Genomic DNA, 26,234 nt, shown 5'->3' on the forward strand with positions numbered 1-26,234 from the left:
AAGCATTAAGTAAACTGCCTGACAAGAGGAGTACTCAATAAATATTGGGGGCACTGAATGACTATTAAACACTGTCCTCATCTTCATCTTAATTCTGTATGATACATGTAAGCTATGCAACAGATAACTTTTATTTAGGTTACTTCGTGGTAGGAAGGGTAGTGATAATTAACGAGCCCATATTCAGTAGAAGGATAGTGAGTGGCATTAGATCATGTGAAAATGAGTTAAGCAGCTACTGAATATTTTTCAAATCCTTTTCACTGCAATTCTTCAGCTTGTGCCCTGTTACTTTTCACCTGAATTGCTGCAACGGCCTTTTAAGCATCATCCGATTCTATTCCCTCCCCTCCATCTCATTCCCCCAAGCCTCACCCTACGCGCACTAATTTATTCTCCACACTGCTTCCAGATAGCTCTTTTGATAAAAATCAAGTTCAGTAAATGGCTTTTTCCTTGTTTAAAGTCCATTGGCTTTAAGAGCAAAAGAATTCTTTTAACTCTGACAATCAAGCACAGAGTTTTTTGTTTGTTTTTTTTTTTAACTTTAGTGAGATCAGAAGCACCTAGAGGCCTAGTTAGATCAGTCTCTCTATCAGCAGGTCTGGGGTGGGGCCTGAGAATTTGCATTTCTAATTCTCTTTCAGGAGATACTGATGCTACTAGCTGGGGAAAGGCTTTGAGAATACTGAATTAGCAATTCATGCCTACCCACTGTGTCTCACTGCTTAACACAGTGCCCTTCAAGTCCCCAGATTCGTCATGTTCTTTCTCGCCTTGTGTTTCTGTGCACAGTAACTCCTCTACCTGGTGGGCCTATCTGCCAGAAGGTTAATCGCCAATCCCCTCCCCCTTCTGTGGTCCTGGGATAGCATGCATTTCCTCCTCTCCTACTGTGTCCTCATGCCAGTGTGCAGTAATTGTTATTTACACTCTGTGGTGAGGTCCTTGAAGGCTAGTTGTCTCTTAATCTTTGTATACTCAGTGCCTAGCAAAATGTCTGACACTTACAGGAAGGCTTTCAATTTTTTTTGTTTTTTTTCAATGAATGTTACTAACTCTACTGGGTACAATGACTTGAACACCTTGACAATTTGCCAATGACAGCTTTTTGTTTTTGTTTTGTTTTGTTTTGTCTTGTTTTCTTCCACCTCCCCCCAGTGATGAGAGGGAATATCCTAAAAGAAAAGGGTCCATGTGCTTCTTGTCTGGGATATAAACAAAACAGTGAAAAGGCCACACCCGACTCTCAACATCTTAGAGAGAGAACGGGAAGAGGATGAGAGGGCAGAAGATGGGTACAGCCTGAAGCTATGGGATCACTGGAGAAAAGGTGAACACAGGGAGGGGAGCCAGTCAAGGTCTAAACTATCACGAGAGCCCTGGGTGGGGACCCCAGGCAAAGATTTGTATGCTCTAGTTTACCTAGATGACACATGTGTGTTTAAATTTTTAATGCCATGTAGCTTTCATCTAATCATGCTGTGCTTGGTATTGGATAGAAGGTTCAAAGATTAGAATCCTTGTTCAGTACATTAAGCCATGATTGTATTTCGACTTGGAATGAAGGTCTGCACAAACAGGGCCTAGCAGTAAATACAGATGTCAGCGTCTACTGCATAGCAGACTAACAGTGCTGCCATCAACCAAGTAAAATACTTCCATTCCAGTTATACTCAGAAAGAAATTCCTCCTCCTGAACTGCATGCAGTGAGCCTTACACACTTCTGATACTAAGAACTTCTTTTATTAAAAAGTCTTTCTACTGTTACATTGATTTAGCCTGTACCTGAAAGCTCTTAGAGGGTGAAAGCGAGGAATTAAACCTTCTAGTCCACCTGAAAATCTATGATGACCAAAGAAAGTACATCTAGAGAATTACGTTAAAATGTGACGTGCAAAGCTCAACTTCCATACATTAAAGAAGGATCACCACCATAAGAATCAAGTTCTAGAAAACCACTCACACTGCTGCCAATATTTCATATGTTTAAGTTAGGCTGGGCCTACAGGTCACTAAGCCAACCAGAGCTGATTTGGGACTTATTGTAAGTGTTGTGAAGAATTCAAATTAGATTGTGAGAATTTTCTCACTGACTCCTTGATTACAGTGTAGTTTTATTTTAATCCTAGGACAAGGTACTGCCAATACCTGGAAGAAAACAGGTGCTTAATAAATGGTAGCTGAAGTTACAAGAAGCCGGTTTGTCAATTTTTACAATTGTATTAGTACGGTAGAGCCATTCAGCAGCTTCTGATTCATTATCCCTCTGCAGCCCCCAAGTATTAGGAATGGAAACAAATCAAAGAATAACTCAAATACTTTTTTATTCATGACCATGACCATACTGTGATTTCTAATTTGTTTCTAATTATACTGCTTTTATTTGGCAGGGATACGCTCCCAGAAATTATATGCCAATTAGCCATGAGTTCTATTGTCCAGGTAGTTTCTTGGCTTAGCTTTTCCCCATTGGTGAGACACACTCCTTAAGATTATCCTAACATTAGTTTGAACCATTTCAGGTAGGTCTGGCTCTTCCTTTCCTTTTTCTGCATTATATTCATTAGAAGCAAGTCACCAGGTCCAGCTATACTACACTCACGGGGAGGGGATTATGCAACGGTGTGAACTCGGGGAGTCAGAAATCACTGGGAGTGAAAAGAGTCAGAAGCTAACGAACCAAATGGTTTCCCTGATGATAAAGCTGTTTGCTGATTCATTCTGATCCCAAATTCTTGCAACTTGTTTTTCTCTTTTCTCTGACAAGCCCCCACCTTTGCTTCAACTACTTTTTGTGCTAAACAGCCCCCCAAAACTTCCCATTACACTCTGTACTCCCTATACATTCTTTACCCAGAACAGCTCATTCTTTAACCCAGAAGCTGTGCTCCAGGAAAGTGGTCCTGGGCTGAGAGCCTCAGAAGAATGAGCAGACCCTTGGGAGTTTCTCTGTGATGCTGGGTGGATTCAAGATTAGGAAGAATACAGCATCTTGGAAGATGCCCTGATTGTTGTCACCTTTCTGTTCCATCCGGTTTTTCTATAAAACCTCGGGACAGCAACGCCAAGATGGATTCAGTCTCCGAGACACTAGCCTTCCGTGACTCCCCTTTGCCTGGCACAGCAATAAAGCTGTTCTTTTCCAATTCTTCCAAAACTCTGCCTAAGTTTCAATATGGTTTTCATGGTTCAGAGGCCAGTTTTTCTGCAACAGGAGCCACACTGATCTCAGCTATCACAATTCCCTATTAATTTTTCATGTCTTGTCTCCTACTCATACTAAATCCTACTTTATATTAATGTTTTATTTTATTTTATTTGATACTGGAGTTCATACCTGTAAACTACAATTCTGTTTCAAGTTACTTATGTATTAATAAATGCAAAATAAAAAATATCCCTCTCATTTCCCCCCCCAAAAGACTCCCAAACTCAAAATCTCCTGTTAAGTTATATTTCCCCTAGTAGAAAGATATCAGATTGAAATTCATCATTTTAAAATGTATTCTCATTTTTTACATTATCAGGTGCAGGAGTTTAGAACTTAAGTTTTAGTTCAAATTCCAAATACTTTACTTTTTAAAAATGATTTAAATAGATGTTACTGACTTGATAGTACCTGTAAAGTTTGTGTACTTTAACTTTGCATTTTGCTTTGCTTTTTCCTTTTCAACCAACTAAATCAAGTTATCGATGCTTACACTCCTTGCATCTAACAGATGCTCTTTGACATCCTCTTAAGTTCTAATGATGCCTTTTAACAAATGTGGAAAAGAGTGAAAAGCTTTATGGTGATCTGAATACTAATTAAAATTTGAAGACAAAGCACTCCTTGAAGAACAATATTCTGCAGGAAAAATATAGCCACCGCATTACAGAATTTAAGAATTACAGAGTGACAAAATAGTGAGCACTGGTGAACTGAGTTAAAGGATTTAGGAAGAAACTCCTTCTGGTAAATAAGCATGAAATTGTTTCAAGCCAATGTGCCTTTAATTGTTGCGGCTGTCAGAGTATATACCAACCTAAGCTCAATAATTCCTTAACCAGCATTGACTTGAAATTTAAAGCTTAGCTAGTCCTTAAAGGAAAAGAGAAAGCAATAGAGGATGGATCACTGGTCTCCAAAAAGACACTTCAGTTTTGAGATGACTCAAAAAACATGAGGCTGGTTACAGTCAGTCATTCAAAGGCCAAAAAGGATGGAAACACCATCCTACAATCAAACCACTGGCAAAACTTTGTGTATTTTTAAACGATGTACTTAACCATTAAAAACCAACGGAGGTAATTCAGAGAGCGGTTTCAAGAAATTGGAGGGGTAGGCTGATAACGAGGGTAACTGACATACTTATAAAATGAAAAGATGAAAAAAAAAAAAAGACTTCTTGTTCCCATGAGAACTGTTGCCTGTAGGGAGGCCTGGCTGGGGAGAGCCCCTGCCTTGCAGTGTACTATTAACAGGTGTGAATAGCTGCTAACAACATAGGCTGTCACTGTTAGCAGGCTGCTACACTACAGCACATTTACGATGCAACATGACCCTAATAGCGTCTACCCTTTCAAGCATAAGAAAGTGTGAACACAGTTCAAACCAGTCCTGGAAGGGTAAAAAGTATCCCCCAGGTCCCCTTTGTTCCCAAAGAAGCACTTTCCAGCTAACATGATATACAAAAAAATAATGGAAGCAAATAATGTAACTTAACATGTTCTGATATATTTTTTTAGTGACAGACATTTTAGTATAGCCTGGTCAGTAGACGCTCAGAAATCTTCCCTCACTTGAACATCATCTTTCATCACTTTTTATTATACTATGGGATTTGAATGTGGGTTGTCGTTCTTCATAATATAATTTTCTTATTGTTTATTTAAGAATCCATACACTGAATAAGGCTTGTGAAACGAAGCTATGAAGCAATCTAATTACTTCCAAGATCTGGTACACAGGCGCTTACTGCAAATGAGTTCTGTCTAACCAGCTTCAGGGGGAGATTTGTTATTCAAAACAAAAGCCTTGATGGCGGAACCTTGTTGTCCACTAATCCTGTGAATAATTCCAACTGGTTTCTTTCCAATAATTGGAACCCCAAAGGAAATGTTCCAGGTGTTTATCAATGTAACTTTAGGCAACCAAGAATATACAGAGAATAACCAGGACACTATTTTCCCTTTATTTAAAAAAAAAAAAAAGACAACTAACGTCTAATAATGTGGTTTAAAAGGCACCTCACTATTAAGAAATTTGATTTCGCCATACATCTTGAGGTATTAGATTTTCTATTTGTCTAAGAAAACTGTTGGCCTGATTACTTAACAATGTGGGATAGCATTAAGTTCAACTTCCCTAATAATCCAGTTTTGATTTTGTATACACCTACTGAAGAATAACTGGTACATATTCCTCTTTACTAATCAAACATAATTATCTCTATCTTTAAAAGAAGGCAGCAATATACTTGGTCAAGTTGGGGGACTTAAGAATAAAAGAACAACAGCAACAGCAAAAAGTGCTCCCAATAAAGAAAAGCTGTGACTTTCTGTATAAAGTTAAAAAAAAAAAAAAAAAAAAAAGATACAGATATCACACTTTAGATCTGAAAAGTGAATCTGTTCAGTTGATTTAGGGGATATATGTTTACAGGACATATTCCTAACCTCCCCAGGTTAATTCATAAAGGAACTCTTTGTTAAGCAGTGAGTCTCACTTGGGGCTTAAACAGGTGCTCAATAAAAATTTGACTGAAATAGAATATGCATTAAAAATATCAATTACTACAAAATATTGTAGTAATTTAGGGTGAAAAATAATATGAAAACAAATACATGTATCTTCATGTATGACTGAAACATTATGCTGTACACCAGAAATTGACACAACATTGTAAACTGACTATACTTCAATAAAAGATATGTATATAAAGTAAATATATATATATATATATATATATATATATATAAATTAAAAGAAATATATGATTTCTCTTCGAGAGTCCAGAGAAATAGATGGCCTTTAGATAAACACAATGATTACTTTTGTGTGCAGAGATTACAAACAGTGCTTGGGTAAAAGGATACCAGCTTGGCAATTTGCTATTCCTTATAAAAGAGCATCAACAAGCCCAGTCTAAGCTGAAACCATATTCCTGAATTCCATTTCATGCCACAGACTACTTCAAGTGAACGTTTAACATCATTAGCACGTTCAGTCAGCTCACCCATCAGAATTACTTCAACCTTATCATTTCATGCATCAAGTATATTTTCAGAGTCACAAGTAGAATAAGATGGAAACAAAACTTAGGAGTGTAATTATTTTACAGCTCTGCCTCCTCTAGATTCATGGGTCAAAGAAAAGTCTTGCTTATTAATTTGCTTCGATTATTATTTTTCCAAATTAGCTAAATATCATTAAGGAGGGAAACCTGGAAAAGTTCTGTAAAAACCTTAATGTATAAATGCAAACATTCTCATGGTGTCTTCAGAAGCTTCCTTCATACTGTTTCAGACTCTCCAAAAGGGGATCAGAAGCCTTAATTAAGAAGGAGTAACAGGTACCCCAGACACATCATTGTTATGAAATCTTGGACACTATTTTAGCTTCTAAGAAGCCAACATCCTTGAAAGCTGCACAAAAGGAATTTCTTCATTCCATGAGAACGGTCTCCCACCTCCAGGCAGTTCAACACAAGCTGAGCTATTCTCCAAGAAGTATGGAAGACTAGAAAGTGGAAAGATGGAAAAAGTAAATTAAGGAACAGTCTAGACCTGCAAAGACCTGACAGCTTAGTGAAGGAGAAGCAACCCCACTCAGAGTGGGATACAAACAATGAAGGGATTAGAACAAAGGAGGAGGAAATTCAGTAGAACCTTTTAAAGGAAGTATGAGTTTCATAGGCAGAAAGTTGACAGAAAGACATTTTCCACATGGAAGACATTTGAAATGGAAACACTGCCTAGCACAAAGGAACCAAAATAGAAAAGGTTCAGGAACCTTAGCCGTGGTCTTTTTCTTAAGTTATGGGGTAATTAGGATGGTTATCCTGGGACAGGAGAGCATCATAACAGTCATCATTTATGGTTTTCATATTTTTATCTGTCCCAACACTTGTAATGAGTTGCGACTTAACCCTTGTACAACTGGCTGATGAGCAATGCTCTTTCCTTGGTTCTTTTTGGGGGGGTTTGGGTTATTTTTGTTTTGTTTCATTTTTATTTTGTTGTTGTTATTGTTGTACATGGGCCCAAAGTAAAGTCACCTTTCAACCCACTTGGGCTGACTCCAATGTCTTACTCCCGCCACCATGCTGCCTCACCTAGGAGAGATGTGAGAGGTGGAAGCCACAGGCTGGAAGCTCTGTAGATTATATTGTGGGTCAACGTGAGGTACATGTGTAACCAGATGCCCCTTTTAGAAAGGACAGAAAGGAATGAAATTAACTTGGTACCCATGTCCAGGATGGATGTAAGGAGAAAGGTCACTGTTACCCATAAGGAGAGGGGAAGTCCCAAAGCAGCTGAGCCAGGCTGGTGGCAGCCTGGGTAAGAAGGAGGTGACGAAACCAAAGGACACAAACACAACTATTCCTTTAGGTGCTTTTAATTCTCCTCCTTCAGAGTGTGTCTCCCTCTTTTCTGCCCCTCTTATCTACCTTGTGCTCTGTAAAAAGGCAAAGTGCATATTATCAATATGGTGACAGGGAACCCAGCAAAGTGTTAAAATCCCTCTTTGTGTCCCACTGCCTCTGCAGGCCCAGCAAACATTCCTTTACTAAACATTTGCTTTTCTACCTCCATGTCAATTGCTTTCCTCCCCTTTAAAGTCCCAAACCACTACCCCAACATCCCCTTTTACCTTCAGCTGAAGATGGTATTTAAGGTAGGGTTTCGGCCATTTTGGTGAGTTACTCACTTTTCCTGGGTCTCTCCTGTGTACACACGTTGTTACATTTTGTTTTCTCCTGTTAATCTGTCTCTTGTCAGTTTAATTCTTAGACCATCCAGAAGAACTTAGGAGGGTAGAAGAAAATCTCTTCCTCTCCAACAGTTTATGTATCGTGCCTGCCTCTAAATTTTCAAGATATTTCCAAGAACTCTTTAAGGTAGTATTTTTTAAGTACAGTCATAATAGAAAAAGCTAATTTCTCCTCCAAGTTATGCAACAGGATTACTGCAGATGAACTAAAAGTGTTTTCATTCTGTGATACATAACCTTTTTCTCTCTAAAAAAGAGTCCCTAAATGCTGGCAAGCTTCTGTGATTCAAATGACTGTGAAGGTTACATTCATAACTAAGATACTTGAAAATCATTTCAAGGTTTAATTTAAAATACTAAACAGAAAATATTAGCACAAACAGAAAAAAAAATTGAGCCTTTCTTTAATGATTAGTGAGTCCCCAAATTACCATGATTTCTCTTAAGAGAAATAAAAACAGACACTGATGGAATCATACCAATAATGAGTATCTTGGTATTTAAAATTTCAAGTAAACCCAAATTAATAAGAAATTTTATCATCAACATACATTGAAAATAATGCATTCTACTGAATCACAAAGTCTGAACAGAACAGCCTTATGCTATACAAATATTGAAGGTTCCTCCATTTTTCTTTTTCTCTATAACATCCCTTGATAGCAAACTAATTTTTTTCAAGAAGTAGATTAATTCTGTTCTGCATGAGTTTTGCTAAATGCCATACATATTAGACATTATATTTTAGTTAATATTATCCTATTTTTTTTTTATCTTGGTTGGTTTTCTTTATTGGTAAACGTATCCACATACTCTGATACTAGGTAGGCCATCTCTTTTCTCCATTCCCTCATGTAACTACCCAAGTGCTGGAGAGAGAATGTTCAGAATATTTTCCTCATTTTTGAGATCTCTTTCCAACATATAGATGCACCCAGGTTTTGGCTTCCATGACAAATAACCAAATGAAAAATTTTTGTAGAAAGTATGGTTTTTCTCAGTAAAAATTGGCTTTTATGTTTCTCTTCTTTAATGATCCCTCTGAAATCAGTTTTTAATTTGGCCTTTGAAACCTACAGCCATACTAGCCACTTAATTAGGAAACTTTAAGGCTCCAAATACTATTTACAAACCTTCCCATATTATCAATAACCCCTATCAATGCCTTTCTGTCAATATTTTCTATATTCTAAATGCTTTGTTGTGAAAAAGAAAATGTATTTCATGGACTTCTAAACACCAAAGGACCAAAGTCAAAGTTTAAAGCTCACTCATCATGGCCAAATCCAGAAGACACTTAGCCACTGGCCTCCTGGGCAGCATTTTCAGTCCCAACGAGATGATTTTAGCTGTACCGCCACCATTCTACTTCAAAAGACAATGTTTGAAGAACTGTGAAAGCACTATGGAGAACGCACGAAGGATGCATTTTTATTCACATGCCCAAATTATAAGCTAATAAGTAACACTTTTGAGGGTTCTAAGTGGATAGATACTTCTTAATGGTTAAAGAAGGTAGAGGAGTGCTCTAAATGGTTATGGAACGACTTGCTTAATAAGAACAACTTTTGAAAAGAAAGACCACATCAAAATGCAGCTTAACTGTACTATGGGTATCAGTTTATGAAGTTCACCTTAAAATTCAAAAACTGTCATAGGTAGTTTACCACAAGGAGGAACATATTTTTCCAAACATGAATAACAACTGAGAATCAGTTTACAAAAGAAGTAATGCAACTTTGCTCACCCAAATCTTATAAATTTATATGCCTTAATAGCTCATCTGGAAGAGAAATCTAATACCTACTTAATTAATACTCTGAAATGTTAATGCCATGGTTATAAACAAGTCAAGCTTGCCAGCATTTAATTTTTTTGAAATGATTCTGCTGAGCAATTGAAATCAATCAACATAATTATTTTATGAATTTTAAGCCACCAATGACTCAACTAAATAAAACTTCTAAGTCCTATAATGGAATGCCGGAACGTCATTGCAAAAATTGGAAAAAAACTAAAATTCAAATGCTCTAAAGCTGTGCCAAGTCGACCACTAGATAAACTGTTAAACATATCCATAGAAAGACACCAAGTCTCTCATCATGACTTGCTGTTCCAATTTAATCAGCCCTGTTAACAAAGAGCATGCATAATAGCTTCTAACTCAAAGGATTCATGAAACATGAATACAAAGTATTAATATTCTAGCTCAAGTTATCAAATTGCCTGGACTAAGGAGAATATGAACATTAGGAGCAGAAACCATTTTTCAATAGCAAAAATTGAACAGGGAAAAAATAAAACTGAAGACCAGGATTGGAAGAAAAAAACACAATAATGTTACCATCCAAGTGAAAGGCTCAAAGAGAAAATGAAAACAAAATCCAGCCACCTTGACCCAAAACAAACCCTTAAAAACAACAGCAGCACATGCCAACTTGAAAGAAATTACTAGTGTTCATAATTGATCAGGTGAGTTACAAAGCAGAGCAGTGTGATCTTACCTCTTCAGACATTCAGGAAGAGATAAAAGGAAAGTACAAAATGTTGAAAGCATTTTTCTGAGTAGTGGCATTATAAATGATTAAAAAAAAATCTTTACATGTATTTATTTTCTGAATGTATTATTTTTACGGTCAGAAAAAATATTTTTAAAATGTAAATGGCATGTTACATCAATGAAGTATGAGAAAAAAGTCAATAGAGAAAAATATTCCTGCTGCTTGTGTCATTATTCACTGTCACTCATGACCTAAGCTATCCTGATTGAGAAACAGGAGGCACAAGCAGGAGACTCAGAGAATGAGTAAATAAGAGATCACATCTTTCATTGAGCATTTTCTCTTTCTGTCTGGCTTTTTAAATTGAAGACTCAAAATATCTTGATCTGTTTTAAAACAGCCCCCAAACACCTAGCGCTCATTTCTGTTTTTATTAGTCCTACAACCAATTATGGACAAAGGTAGTTAATTGTCAATGTCTTATAACAACTCAAGTTTGAGTTTCAAAAAATGTTTAGCATTTCAGGAAGGCTACTGGAGTATCTTGATAAAAGTCTTAAAACTTCATGAACTACCTTTAAAATTTTAAAATTGAATTTAATTAATTTATTTTTCTCATGGAGAGGGGGTTTTAAGGTCTGTGTTTGTTTTTTTATGGAGGTACCGAGAATTGAACTCCGGACCTCCTGCATGCCAAGCACACACTCTACCACTGAGCTCTACCTTCCCTCATGTATTACATTTTGTGCTGCACATAGTTTGAGTTATTTCACACTGGTTAGAGTCCCACTTCCTATTTTTTGTCAGCTCACTCTGTTTTAAGTTACACTCAAGTTTCCTGGACAACTATTAGTGGCTGTGTGTCAGCGGCAAATTCTTTTGAAATTGCTAGATTTCTGCCTTTGAGTATTAAATGACAACGAAAGGCAATGAATATGAACAACTTCTTGAAGTAACTGTAATTTTAGGGACACCCGAAATTGCTAAATTCAAGCTATAGATAAAAGGTCAAAGCTGTGCCCAGAGGATAGGAAATTTGACTAGTAGAGGGGTGAGGGGCAGGATTTGGATCATTCTTATGAGAACTGTGGCCATTACCGGCATCTTTAACCAGAAAGAGTGTGATTAGTGTTCTTTCCTAAGCAAGGAATTAGACACCCGAATCTTGAATTTCCAGGCTGCACCTTAAGATAAAAACGACGGGTGTCATTTGTCTGAAATATTATTTTTGAAGGTAATTGACATTTTGAAATCATGACCAGTAGCACATATTCTTAATTTGATTTCGAGGTTCCCACTCAGGACATGCCAACACCCCACAAACATACAAACATTTCTCATGGAAGTCAGGAGAATTCTGCCCAGGAAAGAAGAAATAACAACAGGACTCCAGACAACAGATACATTCTCTTAACTTCCTCATCGTCCAAAATCATACCTCCATGCAGAAGTGTTGCACTGGAATATCCAGCTTGTGTAATCTACTCAGTGTCCCCTCCATCCTTATCTGAGGTTGGTTTAGATGTTAGTGTTTCTTGGACCAATTCCTTCAAAGTACACCCGGACCAACTTTGCCGGGTAATGGCTGGGGTGGAAGGAGCAGTGTCTTAGGATCTGGGATCCTTGCAGGGACCTCAGGCTCTGGATTTCTTCCCTTTCTTACACTTCTTGACTGATGAGTTTCAAACTGCGCTCTGGGTTCCTCAATAATATTTCTCAGATTCTGCAAATAATGGAGGTCCCAAATACCTACAGAATCCTTTCATGCTTTTAAAGTTTCAGTTGTGATTATGACAACTGTTAACGGAACAGTAAGTGTTTACTGAATGCATCACCTGCTATTCTCTACACTAAGCCTTTCACAGACATCCTCTTATTTAATCTTTACCAGAGTTTTAAGGCAGGTCCTTCTCCTTTTAAAGGTAAAAGAACTGAGGCCCAGGAACATTCCATTATTTCCCCAACAGGCACACAGCTAGTAAGTGGCAGAGAATCTGAACCCAAGCAATATGATTCCAGATCCCATACCCTGAACCATTCTCTGTAATTTTGGTGCAGGTCAATTTCTATCTCCTCCACAAAGCCTGTCTATGCCAGTCCACAATGATTTCTCTCTGCTTCAAAATCCCTCTATTTTTCAAGTCTCTTGTTTGCCAAGAATTCTTTCTCATCTTTCTATCTTTATCCTGTCTCTTTAACTAGATTATACGTATCTTAATTGTAGGGATATGCCCTCTCTCGGTGACGCTCTCCAGTGTTTAGCTGTGCCTCACAAGAATTTGGTCAAAGTCTAAGAATTTCTTGATGAACAGATGAAGTTGAACCTGTATCTATCGACTGTGAGAAACAAAGTTTGAGACGATGTAGTTGAATGTCCTATTGGAGACTATCAAGGAGACAGAGTTTAGCAATCCAGATGTGTGACCTTAAGGAAGTTTCTTAAGCCCTCTAAAGCACAGGTGCCTCACCTGTGCAATGGTGTTGCTGGTCCCAGAGGTGCAGGACCATTGTGAAGGTCAGAGATATTGCAGATAGCCAAGTATAGGTACATAAATATAAGGATTCACCACTACTTAGATATTCAAAGTAAACTTGGATTCAACTAGAGCAGTGATGTACAAACTGTATTACCTGATCTGGACTTAAAAATGTCATAGAAGTACTTAATGCAGGGGGAGGAGGGAAAAGGAATGGATAGTAAGAAGGTACAAGTCCACTGGATGACATTCCTGGAGGTTGCCCCCCACCCCCACCCCAATCTGTAACTAGAAAAGCCTTTGTTTGTAAATTTCATACACAAATACCCTCGGTGAGATTTTGTTTTGGAAATAAAGAGCTCAGTTGCAGAGACAGTTTTAACAAGACTGTTTGATCCCACTCAATACTACAGACAACAATGTTTTCAAGTTAATAAGAAGCTGCTTTACTAGAAAGGGGAGGTCTTATGAGGGTACAAAGTGTGTTATTAGGAAGGCAGACTGTCCTTTAGAGAAAAGAAGTAGTAAGGAACCCTCAGCTGTGGAAGACACTGGTCAGCTTTCTGACCCGTATCATTTCCCCACCCTTTCCTCCCTGCCTTTCTGAGAAGTCGATGCTGACTCTCCAGGATCTACTGCCTCATTCACAGTGAAAATTCAGTTCTTAACACCCCTGCAGAAATTAGCTGACTGACTTCCTTACCTACATCCTTGAACACTCCAGGGCTCATATCTCTACGTGTCTCAATTCCAAGGAACTCCCCACTCTTTCTCAATGACTGTGCTTCATGGATGCCTCTTTATCTTCTAATTATCAGACACAAAGACATATGCAATCCATCTAGGACCACCTGGACCGTCAGTATGAAATTAGTCAATGACCACCTACACCAACTATAAAGGACCTTTTCCATTACTGGTCCAATGGATTGGATTTAACCCATCAGGAAAAAAATTCTCCTTATTCAGACGTCACCAACTTCCTCTTAAAAAATAGCCATCAATATTTGTTTTTTTCACCTAATTTAACTCAGGGCCATGAAAAAGAACACCACCAAAAATCTAATGAAACGTTTTCTTTGTCATGTTTTCCTATCAACATGCTAGCCATCATATTCAATAAATCTAAAAGCTATTCTTGTTAACAACATGGTCCAGCAGTCCATGATTTTTTAATGTTTCCTTCCCTCTCAACCTGTTCTTTTCTCACTATTCTTCAAAAGAATATGTTAATAATCTGCACAAGGCTGGTCCTCTTCCACTAATGCTGTTTCACTCCTAAAAAAAATAATTAAAAAAGCAACTTTTCTTAAATATTTCTGCTCAACAGCAACAAAATAACAAAGGGGGGAAAACCCACAATGACACTAAGAATAACACTTACTACTTGTTACAGTGTTTATAATATTTAAAAAAATACTTCCATATAGATAATTCAATGCATAGGAGAGTGGGCTATGTGTAGGTTAATACAAATTAAATGTCTGGAGGATATATAGATCAGTGATCCTCAAATTTTAGGTGCACAAGAATCACCCAGAGGGCTTGTTTTACACAGGATGCTGTGACCCACTCAAGCAATTGCTGAATCAACAGAGGGAGGGTGCCAGAGATTTCACAAGTGCCTCAGTGATGCCGACGCTGTTGCTGCAGGGACCACATTTTGGTCAACACTGTAGTAAACACTTGAAGTTCCCTAACCAAGAGTTCACACTTGAGACATGGGTAGTGGACATATCGTGGACTTGATTCAGGAGGCTACACGCCTGGGAGTAAGAAGGAAGGGGTGCAAAGTGCTTCAAATACTGCTACCTAAATTTGACAGGTGGTTTGTAAATGAACTGACAGTAATGAACTTCATGATCTTGGTCTCCATTTTCTCATTAGAGAAGATCAGAGACAACCTCTCTCACCTCCTGTATTAGGATACTTTGAGGATCACATTAGTGAATGCATGGATGACAAGCTGGAAATTATAAAGCATTGCTATCATGATTACTCAGCAATTTACCACGTCAGCAAAGGACATCGCATAGGAAGAATGGGTCTCTCAGATTCATGAATGAATTGCTGAGATTAGGTCTCCTCTAGTCAGAGGAAAATCAAGGGAAAAACAAAAGCAAATACCCTTGTTGCCATGACTCAATTTTCTTCTTTTACTTTAATATTTGTTGTGTACAATTTTAAATATTTCTTTCCTTATTCTTTATTCAGTGTTTTCAAATTGCTGTTCATTCATAATTCCTACCTTAAAGAAATTCATTGATTAATAGATTGTATAAAAGAAATATGTCGCTTCTTATTGATGTTTCAAATACTGAACCATAAAATTTGTTGCATGAAACACTCATAAGTGTTTCAATGCACTGCAAACACTAGATCCTGCAACTGGTTTTGATTGCTTACTATGTGTCTCTAAGGCTTTAAGCTTATGACTCTTTCTTCATTATGCTACATGATTCATCCTTTTGTAACAGACGGACTTAACGTGGATCCATGTGTTACAATTTAAAAATAAAACCCCAAACAATTGTAACTTGGAAATTATAATTGCTGTGTAACTTTTTTTGTGAAAATAGAGTCCTCAGGCCAACAGAAGTAATCCTGTAGATCACTTGTGCTTAAAGGCAAAATGAACTACTGCAGACAAAATTTAAAACTTTGTGACAAAACCATAGTTACCAAAGAGGAAAGGGGGGGGAGGGATAAATTCGGAGTTTGGGATTAACACATACACACTACTATATATAAAATACATAAACTACATGGACCTACTGTATAGCACAGGGAACTGTATTCAATATTTCATAAAACCTATAATGGAAGAGAGTATATATAGGTATAACTGAATCACTATGCTGTATACCTGAAACTAACACAACATTGCAAATCAACTATACTTCAGGGGAAAAAAAAAAAAGCTTGTGACAGCTACAACATAGTAAAGCAGTACCCCAAACTCATGGCCCTCCCTCTAAAACTAGCTCTGGGTCTCAGTTTCTTCAGCAATAAAATGGGGTTAACATCACAACTCATTCCCAAAGTTCTGAGTCTAGCGTGTCACTCATAGCCTTCAAATGTTAACTATTCTTATTATCCACTGATACTGCTGAGCTTTCACTAAGAATCCATCACAATGAAGGACAGGGAAGTTCTCCCTGTTAAAAAAATAATTATAGACTATATAGTATTGACCTATGCTATCACTTTGCTTTTTCAGTCTTTCAATCAGCTGAGTAAATACTAAAATTACCTCTTAGCAAATTACTGAATGAAGATTCAGTATAGCAAAAACTGATACAAGCTTTGCATTGCTTGAAAGCTTTTTATGGTGCAGGTCTTTATGAGAAAATGACTATTTCTGCAGGATTAAGTAAACTGCTAACAACAACAGCAAAAAAATCAGCCTTCCTTGCCTATTGTTTAGATTTACCATTAAGTTACTCATGATCCTTAAAAAATAATAATACCACATCAGGTAAAGTCTGACTATTCTCTAGACGTAGGGGACACTCAAGGTACTCATGATTGAGTTAATTAAAGGAAAGGAGAGAGTAATTTATTTAAGCTTAAGAAGGAATTAAGTACTGTTGCCTTCCTTTGACCGTGAGAGGGTTTTGGTTTTGTTCCCTCCACGAAGCATTGCTAACACACGCCTATCTGCCAGGCCTAGTCAATGCTGGACTCGCATCTTTTCTGGAAGTACTTAAATATAAATCATAAATAAATTCTGACTGTAACAGTTGCCATCCAGACTAGAAAAAAACTTAAACCTATAATAGAAAAAAAGTAGTTTAATATCTGTTTTCTTCTCTGAAATTCCCTTTCAATGCACTTAAACAATAAAAAAATATAAAGAATAGCTTCTGTATATTCCATTTGTTCATGGTAGTCTGTTACATCATCACTGGAACCTAGTGAATTGACTCCTTTATTAAAGTAATTTATTTCTCAGAAATTACATAATTGGATTTATGTTACTAATTTTACAGTATTCTTCAATAGACGAATGTAATAATTGTTTTTTACTACTAGGAAGAATATTATCTAATTAAGTCACTAAACAAGTGTACCTACTTTTCAAAGACGCTGCCATAATCCAGTGTTTGCTTCATTGTCCAGGATGATGACGATTCCTGGGAAGTTACTGGACTATTCCTTCAGTAAATAGGGTCCTAATTCCAGTCCTTATCATCTAAATTCATTTTGTGTCTTCTTTCAGAAATTTTGGTGCAAAGCATGAGTTAGACTGGGAGAAAGCAAAGTATGCATCTTTTTAACTTGCTTCTCAAGGGTGGAACTGAGACTATCTCACTGACCCAGTGATCTCTGCTTCTGCACTGTGGCACCAACAGCTTGACAGCGCATGATGGCTCCCGCTCATTAAACCCCAGGTAATAAGTGCATACACAGCCACTGTTTATACCGGCGGACAACGTTGCCTCATTTTCACATGTGAAAATATCTTTATCATAAATATGATGCTTTATGGAACTCTATAATGACATTTCCTAAAAAGTGTCTAATTGCTTACTTCTTGATTCAGTCATCTTTAGACAGTTTCAAGGTTTACAGCCACTACATGGGCTTCATTTAGGATTCCTTTTCATTAATAAAATTGACATTCATTGCTTTTGTTCCTTTACCAATAAAAAGCACTGTATGTTGACCTTATAGCTACAGGCATTAAATTTTTAGTGCATAGAGGTATTTAAGCAAGAAAATTTTGGCCAAATCTCCTTTTATTTTTTCCCCCATTCATCTTTTTAGGTTCTTGACAGTTGGCAGATTTTTCTGAGTCAGGGTGAATAATGTAATGTTTGAAACAGAGCTACGAGCTACAAGCCACCTCACTGCATTGACTCAGATTTATTTTAAAAACAAAAATAAATGGAAAAATGCAAACCTTTTAGCTCTGTTCTTAAAACTCTCTGACACAGTGAAATATTTTTATTAGTTAGCTTCCCCCCTGTACAAATATCTTAGGAAAGCTTACGTATGGAAACTTGAAAGTATTCAAACTAAAGCAGATGTTATTAAAGTCATCAATTTGTCAGATTTCTTGTAGGATGTTTAGGCTCTTTTGTGTTAGTACTGAAGTACTTTAATACTGAGGAATTTTTAAATACTTGCTATAAATAACCTAAGGAGAAAAACTTAGATACTTTGCCCAAGTCAATTCATAAAAAACCCTACACACCCACTACAGACATAATTTTGCAGATAACATTCTATGATCATCACCTTAATCTGGTATCAAGGTAGTTTCCTACAAAAAGAGCTTTCGTCTTGGGTTTTTATTACCATCTATTTGAATGAGACTATTTGAATAACACACTGCCTGAGGTCTGGGGCACTGTTAGCTGGACACTCAAAGTAAGAAAAAGAGGCTTCAATTTAGTATCTTCAGTCAAAAATACCAATTCATATACAACTGAATCTTGAAGTGAAGAGCTGTGTGATTTGAACCTCAAAACCCCAAACAAGACCCCTGTGTAGCTGTGAGAACTGGCTGTGGGAAATCCAGGTAAAACAAGACAATAGCATAATGTCCTTGCAAATTCAAACGGGGTGTGTGTAACTGAATCCCTCTCTCATTGTAAACCAAGTGCCTTTTTTTTCCCAGTCTTATTTTTAAGTTTCCAGAAACTTCAACTTTTCCATTTTTGTGATCTTAGAGAACCTTGGGCATTGAAGCAAGGTAAAAGGCCCAGGGTGAGTGTAAATTGATTTCACTTTAGCTGTGAGGGTAGTGAGAGTGAAATCAGAACCAGGAGCAACACTTTAGGAAAACATGGTAATAATATGCTTCCCTGTATGGGAATTGAGTAAGTAAGGCGCATTGAACGCGCGTATTAGAAATTCCTGTCCCTCGTGGGGTTTGCGAATGTGTGGTAAAACTCTTCTTTGTTTATACAGTCCCAGGATACTTAGACAATATGTGAAATTCAAACAACATTGGAGACATTAATTGTTTGGCATTTTGTAAATCAAATACAATAACTGATTTTTTTCCCTCTCCCCATGGCATCTGGAATGTTTGTAATTGGATAGAAACAATCAAAGTGGCCATTTTCATATCACAGTTAATAAAGAAAGCAAGCCTATTTAAGCCATGAGGAACCTCGAGGCATTTGTTAGATTTGTCTCTAATATAATGTTAATTTTATATATATTTTATATCCTCATTCTTCAGGGGAAAATCAACGGTGTTTTTAATAAGATAAAACTAGACTATGAGTATAGAACTTCTGTACTGTAATAAGATGTTTTTTATATCACTATGGTTTTTGTTTTTTAAAAAATTGAAATAATAACATACAATACAAAAAATACTCTTCTTGGTGCTATCAGATCTTCCTCCTGGTGCTACCATAATAACCAATGGTACACATTTACTTATTTTCAGAAGAATCCCCAAAAGATTTTTCCCAGATGAAAAATGAAACGCTTGTTTCAAACTACCACACTTCTTCTTTCAGTTGAATTGCTACAAACAAGCTTATAATCATAATTTATAGCATATGTCAATCTGTAGCTTTAATAAAACTTTTTTTTTTTGAGTAAAGACTTGAATATAAGGCCTGAAACCATAAAACTTCTAGAAGAAAACATAAGTGGTAAGTGCCTAGAAATCAGTCTTGGAGATGATTATTTGGATTTGACAGCAAAAGAAAAAGGCAACAAAAGCAAACACAAACAAGTAGGACTATATCAAACTGAAAACGCTCAGCACAGCAAAGGGAACCAACAAAATAAAAAGGCAACCTACAGAACAGAAGATATTTGCAAACCATCATAAATCTGATAAGGGGTTAATATCCAAAATATATACAGAACTCACACAACTCAGTAGCAAAAAAATCAAACACCTTGATTTAAAAATGTGCAGAGGATCCACATAAACATTTTTCCAAAGAAGACATACAGATGGCCAACAGGTACATGAAACAGGTTCAGCATCACTAATCATCAGGCAGATGCACATCAAAACCACAATGAGACATCACCCCATTTGTTAGATTGGATATCATCAAACAGACAAGAAATAACAAGTGCTGGCACAGATGTGGAGAAAAGGGAGCCCCCGTGCACTGTTGGTGGGAACATAAATTAGTGCAGCCACTATGCAAAACAGTATGGAGATTCTTGAAAAAAAATTAAAAGTAGAACTACACTATGATCCAGCCATTCCACTTCTGGATATATATTCAAAGAAAACACAAACTCTAAAAAACATGTGCACCCCCATGTTTATTGAAGCATTATTTATAATAGTCAATATATGAAAACAACCTATGTATCCATCGATGGATGAATGGGTAATGAAAATGTGATATATATATATATATATATATATATATATATATATATATATATATATATACACATACATACATATATAATGGAATACTATTCAGCCATAATAAAGAAAGACATCTTGCCATTTGTGATAGCATAATGCCCTCAATGTCTGTCCATGTTAAGTGAAATAAGTCAGACAGAGAGAGACAAATACCTTATTATCTCTTTTATATGTGGACTGTAATGAAAAAAAAAAAGATTCAAGCTTTTAGGTACAGAGAATAGACTGGTGGTTGCCAGAGCCGGGGGAAGGGAATGAGGGGAGGACAGACTGGATGAAAGTGGTCAAAAGGTACAAACTTCCAGCTATAAAATAAATAGGTTAAGCAGATGTAATGTACACATGGTGAACAGAGATAATAATACTGTGTTGCATATTTTAAAGCTGCTAAAAAAGTACATCGTAAAGGCTCTCATCACAAGAAAAAAAAGTTTAACTATGTAATGTGATGGATGTTACCTAGACCTATTGTGGTGACCATTTTGCAATATATACAAATATTGAATCACACAAGTCTGAAACTAATATAATGCTCAATTATACCTCAATTTAAAAAAATTTAAAAAACTACTTTTCTGATATCCTAAATTAAAAAACAAAACAAAACAAAAGACAACCAGCAGGTGTTGGGATCACATTCATTAGTAGAGGAAGTCACTGGAATTTGTTTATGGTCTGATACAATTTCAAAAAATTACTTTTGTGAACAAAAAGTGACTTATGTACATTGAGGAGCTCATGAATATCACCTAGGATTTAGTTATGACTGTACAATTAAGAATACGTTAAAATGCAAGGGAGAAAAAAAACAGAATGGGATCATCAACATGTTTAATCATGAAAGAAAGTGGGTGATGTTGGGGCAAGAGGGGTCACAAGCCAGGTAAGTGATAAAGAAAAAGGCTACCCAGGAGGAAGGGCAGTGTTCTGAGACTTAGACTATCATATCCAAGTGGATGAATCCACTCTGAAAGTGACTCCAAATGGTCATCACTAACAAAACAATGGTCAGGAAGAAACAGACAAGAGTCGATGCAATCTTGAATCCTGAGAAATGACTGGATCTAAAAAGCCAAATAAGGACATTTCAACATATCACATGGAAAGGATAAGATAGAATTGTCTGTTGTCATTTGGTAAAACTAGCACCCACAATGGAATCAAATCGGAACTATAATGTGATCAGCCTGAGGGCATAATTTAAACAAATTTCAAATAGTACTTAAGGACTACAGTCATAAACATCATCTCCCTGCATAGTCTAGAAGACAACACAAATGGTCTTGAACAGCAAATAATCATTATTCACACCTAATTGTTCTTACATAAAATTCAGAAGGATTAGATGCTAATAGATATCATTCCCTACTCATGCACAAAACCTCTGCACCTACAAACACAGCGACTTATTTGCCCACCATCACCATACACTTTTCTCAGTACAACCTCCACATCTTAAGTAGGCACTGTGAACACACATACATCCAAACATACATGAGATATCTCCGAGTCTGTGTCAAAGAACATCTCTCATATCCTCTAGTGATGAATGTTCTGACCCTAAAATAGCTAGGATTATAATTTGCATTCAACACCCAGTTCTTCCTTGCTGAATCAGACACGTTGTGTCTATTTAAGTTTACCAAACACGAGTACATTAGAGGCTAGCGCAGATGAACAATATTTTATAGGAACCTAATAAGAAAATTGACTTTTATGAAGCAATCATTTTATGAAAAATCTTTATCCCTATAAAATTCATTTAAATACTCTATTCAGTCTATTTCAAATACTTATTTCATAATAATTTAATATTTCAGAAGATTAGGCACCATGTTACTACCAATTGTTGACCTCTGAAAAATTTGTAGTTTTAATTAGATTAAGCAAGCAGTATACAAGGCTGAAATCTTTTTAAAATTTAAATATTGTAAAATCTTAAAAAACAACTCACAATTCTGAGAAAGTCTGTTTTAATTCAAATGTGCTATTCTGGCCATTTTTTTTGCCCTAAGAGAAATATATTTCTCATGAAAATAAAGCATGATAGTAAAATGTGTTCACTTAATGGAGTCATGACTGCTCTTTTTTTCTAGTTAAGACACTTTAAGTGAGTTAAGGTTCTGGCAGAATCTGTTACAGTTCATCGGGCTTCATTATTCTCTGAGTCATACAATTAAATGATCACATGAAATAAAAACATGGCAGCGCCTATCAATCAAAAGAACCCTAAGCTTTCAGAGATCAAGAATCAAATGCCAAGAAGGATTCATCTCATAAGGGCCTCAACTGCTGTCACGCTGATTTCAATGAATAAAACTGGGATTCACTAGCAAGACCTATAAGAATTTCTGGGACTCTAGCTGGTCATGCATTCTGGAGTTCTCTACAGCTCAAATTTCAATACATCATATTGTCAGTCATATGCCATACCTCTGAGAGAGAAATATATATATACAAAATAGTGACATCCAGATAAAACTAACTGACATTAGCAACTGAATTGTCATTTTACCCACAGGATTGTTTTAACAACACAACGTAATCAAAGTAACTTGTTTCTGCGATCATCCACAGGATAATGTGTCAGAAGAACTTTTCAAACATGAAATACACACGTCTGCCTGAGATGCAATGGACTGTTCACTGTTGACTTTTGCATTCAGCTCTGTTTGTTGTACACTAGTTACATCCTGTAGTCAGGAAGAAGTATTTAAAATCATTCTTCCCCCTCTAACTATTGCAGCTGCTTCCACCAAGCAATAAAAGTTGCTAGAGAAATCATATATACACATACATGTAAAATTAGGGAAACAAGCTGCTTTATTGCCTTGATTTAAAATAAGCTCAATCAGTAGAAAAGAAAAATGCTATAATATACAGCTTGATGAGCAGCTGAGGACAAGAATACACTCAGACGGCAGTTCTAGAATTCAGGATATATCTCAGTGTTTGAATGAGACGAAGGACATTTCTCCTCTTAATTTTTCTAAACCATCAAAGGAATAAGAAGAATTTATGTGGGGAAATGAAACCCAAATAGACAGATATGTAAAAATTTCCTAAATATGATTCTGCGGCTTTCAAGGCAGAAAAATTAAAAGTCGTGCTCCTGTTTAATTCTAATTTATAAAATTATATCCTTCTGTAAAACCTACTTTATGAGTTCCAGGTTAAAGGATACTTTTCATAAGTCAGTGAGAAAATTTAATTTAACTCATTGTTAACAATCATCCTTTAGGACGAAAATACCAACTGTATTGCAAAGCAATAATTAAAATGTAGATTAATAAAATTGCAAAGATTAAATCAAGAGGGATGTTAATTAGTACCTCACAGGGCTAAGGAAAAAAGACACTGAAAGTATTGGAAAAATAAGAGTCTTACTTTTGACGGTCGCCGTCCGGGTACAGTTGTAAAGAATAGCCAACTCTCCGAACACTTTCCCTGGACCCATCGTGCACAGCTTCACACCTTCTTTTGTAACTTCCACCTTACCATCTAGAAAGAAGAAGGAAAAACACATTATTTGAATTTGCTCTCATGCTTCATTTCCCAGATGAGATGAGGAGGGCTAGGCTCATTTTGAAAAATGCAAAGCAGTTACCAGTGAAAACAAATTCATTCTCAAGATGCAATGCAAGAAATGCAATAAGATATTTAAGTTAAAAAAATCCATATCCTTTCCTAAAGTAATTCCTGATTAGATCTGAGATGAGACGGAAAGAGAACATCAACAAAGAGAGAGAGAAAAAGTCAACCTGTGAAATTATTCCAAATACAATTCCAACTTTAAAGTAATTTTGTTCTTTTTGGGGGGAGGGTTAGGTTTATTTATTTTTTATTATTACAATTTTCTTTTAAACAGGGGTACTGGGGAATTGAACCCAGGACCCCTTGCATGCTGAGCATGCTCTACCCCTGAGCTATACCCTCCCCTCTAAAGTAGTTTTGAATTTGAAAGAAAAATTGAGTGAGTGAGTGAGTACATTTTCTAAAGCACACTTCATACTTGGGAATTGTCATCTGAGTAAGGTAGCTATTATGCAAAGGGAAACTACTTTGACCCTTGGGCATTATTTAATTGCAGCTCACGGTATCTTTTATCTTTAGACATCTTATTTGACTTGGGCAAGACTATTTTATCTGCTTCCCAGCCCTGCAACATTGCATGTAAGGAAATCAAACTACAAGGGTTGAGGGAAAAGAAAGAGATACTAGGACTGTTGATATTTCACAAAGGATTTGGAAAATAGAATGCTAAAGAAGGAAAAAGCTAAGGAAACAGTGTCCACTTATCCACTGGATATACATTGTGTCTGCAAGTAAGGAAATGCTCTTCATGAAGGAAATGAAAAAAAGATACAGTTTTAAAAAGTCATAACTAGGTACACGAAATATTCCATCACTTAACACAATGGGGGAAGAAATAAAAAGGAGACACAATCTATTCAACTTAATCCTACCCTTCTATGATTCCTCCCAGTTACTTAGCCACAGTCTACAGAAGGAAAGCCTAATGCTTGGCAGTAAGTAGCTAGTGACTGAAAGAACTAATGCTACCAAGTTTTTCCAAATGTCAGACCTTCATGCATCAACTCCATAATTGTTCCTTTAACAATGTGCTTCCCGTAAGGCTTAACTTGTTGGAGTTTTGGCTTTAAATTCACTTCCTCCTTTAAAAAAAAATCAACCTAGTTTTATCTAAGTAATAATATTTGTAAAACCATAGGGTTTTTCAAACACCAATTCAGATAAAATTTTTAATATTAAAAAACTTAAAAAGAAAAGTTGAATCCATGTATCACTGAGGCACAATCAGTCCTTCAGAGGACATTATTCTGCCCTGAAAACTATTTAATCTAAATGGTGTCATTGGAGAGAGAATTCTGCAGCACTTCAGGATAATATTTCACACACAATCTACTCATAACTCTTGGGCTGTACATACACTCCTCCTCTGTGTGTAAAGAAGCTCTTTAGGAATGAATAAATTCAACAATTCAAAAGGTTTTGAAACACTTTGATGCAGGTATGGCCACTGAAAAGTCTAGCTTTTTCACGCCTTACTTCTTGACTGCAGGAAGCAAAACGCTTTCTCTTGATAGATACGTCAAAACTAGTGCAGGAAATTCATATTTTCATAAGCTTCAGCTGTTCGTCCCATGGCATTTCCTCCCCTTTCTTTCAATGGCAAGGCTATTCCCCTAGAAATTTCACCTGCCACTCAAGAATGAGAGACAGACTCAGAATCCAGCATACTTAACATTTATATGTCATTATGTCATTCACAATCAGACCAGGAGTTAAGTTCTGGTTCTCTTATCTGTTCCTTGCTGGCCTTGTGTCCTTGAGCAAGGTGTTCATTTTTCTATGTCTCAGTTTCTTCATTAATAAAATGGATAAAGAAAAGTGCTATCTCACTGGGTAGTTCATAAAATGAAGTGAGATAAAGCAGGTGCAATGCTCAGCGCAGTGCAAGCATATAGAAAAATCTCAATAAATACTAGCTGTTATTATTGATGTGATTTCATCATATTTCTTTTCTGTCATTTAAAAGTAGGGCTTATCAATAAGATTACAATGAAGCACAATAGTCATTCATCTCTTACAGAAGCCAATTAAGGTCCATGTAGGATAATTTCTTTTTTTTTTTTTTTTAATGGAGAAAGTATTTGTTTCAGATTCTATCACTATGCTGGTTGAGGAGAGAACTTTTGAGCTTAAACCAGTATCACACCAAAAGAAAATAGAATCTCAAGAATTCACATTGATCTACCTGGAAGAATGCAGTATTTTTGTCCTCCTTCCTATTTGGCTATGTCCAGCCAACATTTGTTGCAGCATTGCTTCAACAACGATAGTTTTATGGTGGAGGCTCCCACAGATAACATAGTAACAATTTTCCAAT

At 36.5% G+C, this 26,234-nt stretch overlaps 1 protein-coding gene across 2 annotated transcripts in view; it reads right to left on the reverse strand.

Moving 5' to 3' along the window:
- Positions 1 to 26,234, reverse strand: part of PRKG1 (protein kinase cGMP-dependent 1) — a 1,104,481-nt gene that overhangs the window by 664,515 nt on the left and 413,732 nt on the right. For both annotated transcript variants that reach the window (XM_031461315.2, XM_031461314.2), the window contains exon 3: positions 23,711 to 23,824. In XM_031461315.2, the coding sequence (XP_031317175.1) occupies positions 23,711 to 23,824 (114 nt within the window). The remainder of the gene's footprint in view (positions 1 to 23,710; positions 23,825 to 26,234) is intronic.

This window comes from Camelus dromedarius, chromosome 8 (assembly GCF_036321535.1).
Source record: "Camelus dromedarius isolate mCamDro1 chromosome 8, mCamDro1.pat, whole genome shotgun sequence".
NCBI lineage: Eukaryota > Metazoa > Chordata > Mammalia > Artiodactyla > Camelidae > Camelus > Camelus dromedarius.